The 4,394-nt window shown below is 37.0% G+C and overlaps 1 protein-coding gene across 1 annotated transcript; it reads left to right on the forward strand.

Annotated features, from left to right (window-relative positions):
* The first annotated feature begins 804 nt into the window (after positions 1-804).
* LOC140865467 (uncharacterized) lies at positions 805-1,278 on the forward strand. Its single transcript, XM_073270124.1, has one exon. It carries the CDS (start codon positions 805-807, stop codon positions 1,276-1,278), a length of 474 nt encoding a protein of 157 aa, XP_073126225.1.
* Positions 1,279-4,394: the final 3,116 nt, after the last annotated feature.

Here is a 4,394-nt window from a genome sequence, read left to right on the forward strand (position 1 = left end):
GAAGAAAAGATAGAGTTACGTTCAAAAAGATTTGCATACATGAGCACTTGAAATCACTTCTCGAATACTCGACTGCTCACTCAACCCTTCGGTCAAAAGCATATCCGATCTACAAAATGATCTTTCCAAGGGTTACTCAAATCTAGCTGTTGTTTGAAGAACACTATCTGTTACAAGGATTTGAGATTCTAAGCCTTCAAAAAGCTTAGACGTTTATCATCATCAACTGAAGAAAGTTTGATAAGAACTTGGAATCTTATCAGTGTGAATCTAGGAGTTCCATTTTGGGCATTTGATAAGTCCTAACTTGGATCGGGTGTATTGCAAGACGTTGTAATAACCAAAGTCCTCTAGTATACCCTTCCCGCGAGGAATAAGGGGTGACGTAGGAGATTGAGATTCGAACATCCATAAACATATCTGTGTTTATTTACGCTACTGCATTACACTATTTTCATCATTATCATCTAGTTTAGTGAGAGTTGTTTCCGCACTACTCTAAGTAGCTCTTATATATCTAGAAAGCTAAAAGAAAATCGGTTGAGTAAACTAACATTTGCTCAATCACATTCCATTAAAGTTAAATTTTTAAGAGTGTGTATTAACCCCCCTGTACACACACATTCGATCCCCAACAAGTGGTATCAGAGAAGGTTTTTCTCTTAGCTGTTGATATTCATCATGACCTCGCTAAATAAAATTCCTATGTTCTCTAAAGAAGATTATAATGACTGAAAAATACGTATGCAGACACATATTTCTGCTCGAGATGATGATATGTGGTAAGTCATCACTTATGGACCCATGAAGATTCTCAAAGTCAACACTGCTATAGCCATATCAGGAGGCGGACCACAGATGGTTGAGAAACCCAGAGCAGAATGGAGCACTGAGGACAAGAAGAAAGCAAATCTTGAAAACGTAGCTAAAAATATATTGTACAAAACGCTGGAAAAAAACATGTTTAGCAAGATCAAGACGTGCTCAACCACCAAGGAAATTTGGGAGAAGCTTACTCAACCATGCGAAGGAAACGATCAAACCAAAGAAAACAAACTCACCGTAGCCATTCAGATGTTTGATAATGCCAAAATGAAACCAGGAGAAACTATGGCTGAGTTTGATGAAAGATTTAACAATATTGTTTGTGAAATTATTGCTCTCGGAAAAATATACATTAATCGTGAAATTGCTTTGAAGGTTATGCGAGCACTGCCTAGAGAATGGGATGTCAAGACCATAGCCATGAGGGAATCAAAAGATCTGAACAAACTATAGCTTCATGACTTATTTGCAGATCTCAAGGCATACGAGTTTGAACTCGGAATCAGAACAGAGGAAGATCCATATGTCTCGAATCCCACCAAAGCACTGACATCAACTATCTCACCTTAACCGACTGAGGAAGCATCAGCAAATAAGATAGCTAAGAAGATGAGTGGAGAAGCAATGTACCTCTTCATAAAAAGGTTTGGTAAATTCATGCGTAAAAATAAAACAAAGTTTAACAAAACCTTATTATAAACAAGACCATACAAAGGATGGTCCTGCGTGCTTTAACTGTGGCAAGAAAGGCCATTTTATTGCAGATTGTACTAGGCCTAAGAACGAAGAGAGAAAGCAACAATATGAGAAAAAGAAAGGCAAAGAAGGAAAAAGAACATTTTGAAAGAAGAAGGAACAAAGAGTGTTAGTTGCAGATGAAGGAAAGAGCAAATGGGCAGAAACAGAATCCAAATCATCCGATACAAATATCTCATCCAAAGAAAGTGAGGAAGAGCAAGTTCAATGTCTTATGGCTAACTCTCAGAGTGAAGAAGACGATACTGAGGTATTTAACTTTAACTCGTCTGAATTTACACAAGAAGAACTTGTTCAAACACTTAATGATATGGTAACTGAGTATCAGAAGCTTTCTACATCATTTGAGGAAGTAAAAACAGAAAAGACATGTCTTATTGATAAGTTAAGGGAATCTAGCTGTTCACAGTAAAAAGAACTTGACGGTCTAAGGACTAAGCTAAATCTGTTGGCAGCAGAGAATGATGATATGAAACAAGTATTCCAAGACACTTTATATGAAAATCAAAAGTTGCTTAAAACAATCAACTCTTGGAATAATGTTTCTACCTCGTTGGATAAGATACATGAGAACCAGAAACAAGCAGGTCATAAAATCGGTCTTGGATATGGCTCAAATAAATGTATTCTTACGAAGGAAAAATACTCAATCGTATTCTAGTAGGAACGATCCTAATGCAATAAGATTTGTTCGATCTAGTACGATATATGAACATGATGAACCTAAGATCTATGATGGATAGTCAAGTCGCTGTGATAAAAAAGGTAAGCATAAAGGACTGGGATATGTGGAGCCTCATAATCCAAGGAAAAGAGAGACATGGAACAAATCTAGATTGAATGAACAAAGAAAGGGAAACCAATCTAAGTTCAGGCAGTCGAGGTTTGAATCAAGTCAATCCAAGTACAGGAATCATCAGGTAACACAAAACCGGTACTTTAATCGCATGCCTGTTCAAAAACGATATAGATTGGACAACAAAGATCAAAAGTTCAAACATCACACTGTAAGATCCAGACCACACACAAGTACACATCGTGCACCTCGACCGACTCACTTTATAGATGTGCATACGGGTAAAACCGTTAGAGTAATTCAAGTGTGGATCCCGAAAGGACTAATCCAGTTTGGACCCAAATAGATAAGGGTACCATGGTTATATGTTCTTCTTGCAGGTACTATCAGTAAAATCAGTCAAGAAGAATAGTTCAATGGAAAAGACAACTTGATATCTTGACAGTGGATGTTCCAGGCACATGACTGAAAATAAAGAACTGCTATCCGAAATCATACAATAAAAAGGGCCTAAAATTATTTTTGGTGATAATTCAAAGGATAAGACCATGGGTAAGGGTAAGATTACTCATGGTAACATTATTATTAATGACGTATTGCTTGTTGATAACTTATGCTATAATCTGATCAGTATTAGTCAAATATGTGATAATGGTCACATTTGTTGAATTTCACAAGCACACATGCATGATCAAATCTAGTAATGGTGAAATCATGTTAACCGAACTAAGAGAACAAAACACTTATAGGATAAATTGGCAAAGTGAACAACCGTCAATTCCTACTTGTTTTGTTGCTCAAAGTGATAAGCAGTGGTTATGGCATAAGCGGCTCAATCATTTGAATTTTAAGTCCATTAAACATTTGAGTAAACATGATTTGGTTCTTGGTCTATCCAAAGGAGATTTTAAAAAGAATAGAGTTTGTTCGGCTTGTCAGCAGGGCAAACAAGTGAGAGATACTTTTAAAACCAAATGGTGTATATCTTCTTCTAAATGCTTAGACCTGTTGCACATGGATCTGTTTGGTTCTATACCGATCAGGAGCTTAGGGGGAATGAGATATACCTTAGTGATCATGTACGATTACTCTCGTTTCACCTGGGTAATTTTCTTACCATCCAAAGATCAAACAACTGCTCACTTGATAAAAATTTTAAAACGTTTGCAAAATGAGAAACGTACTGGGATAGATCAGATCAGGAGTGATAGAAGCACTGAATTTTTAAACAAAACCCTCAAATCCTATCTAGATGACCAGGGAATCAAGCATGAGTTGTCTGCTGCTCGAACTCCACAGCAAAATGGTGTTGCTAAAAGAAGAAATGTACCCTCAAAGAAGCATCTAGAACTATGATTGCTGATTCTAACGTATCTCAAAGACACTGGGCAGAGGCAATTAACACAGCATGTTACACTCAAAACAGATCTATGATTAACAAGAAACACAACAAAGCACCATATGAGATCTGGAATGGCACAAAACCCGATGTTTCATATTTTAAAATATTTGGTTGTACATGCTTTGTTCATGATAACGGAAAACATCGCTTAACGACTTTTTATGCAAAAGCAGAAGAAGGAATGTTCATTGGTTATTCCTTAGTCATTCGAGCTTATAGAGTTTTTAACAAAAGGTCACTGACAGTAGAGGAAACTATTCATGTTATTTTTTATGAAACTACTGTATGTGCAGACAAGTCTCAAACTGATATCAAAGATCTAGCAAACATGCTAGAATCAACTGTTCTAGATGATGAAAGTGACAGTGATGAACCTTCTGTCATAAGAGATGAACCAGAAGAAGTGATCATTCAACCTACTGAAGGAAGAATAGATCAAGATCATGAAGGACGGAGAATTGGGGAAGAAACCATTGAACCCGATAACACATTCAGAAATGAGGAAGACATTCCAACAAACAAAAACACAAATCCCCTTGGACCAAGTCTTCGGTGGAGTAAAAGCCATCCACCTGAGCTGGTCATCGGTAATCCTATAGCTCCTCTACGTACACG

Source organism: Henckelia pumila, chromosome 1, assembly GCF_033568475.1.
Source record: "Henckelia pumila isolate YLH828 chromosome 1, ASM3356847v2, whole genome shotgun sequence".
Lineage (NCBI taxonomy): Eukaryota > Viridiplantae > Streptophyta > Magnoliopsida > Lamiales > Gesneriaceae > Henckelia > Henckelia pumila.

Excerpts from the sequence above, each read along its gene's own strand:
- LOC140865467 (XM_073270124.1), top strand. The coding sequence starts at position 805 with ATGAAGATTCTCAAAGTCAACACTGCTATAGCCATATCAGGAGGCGGA.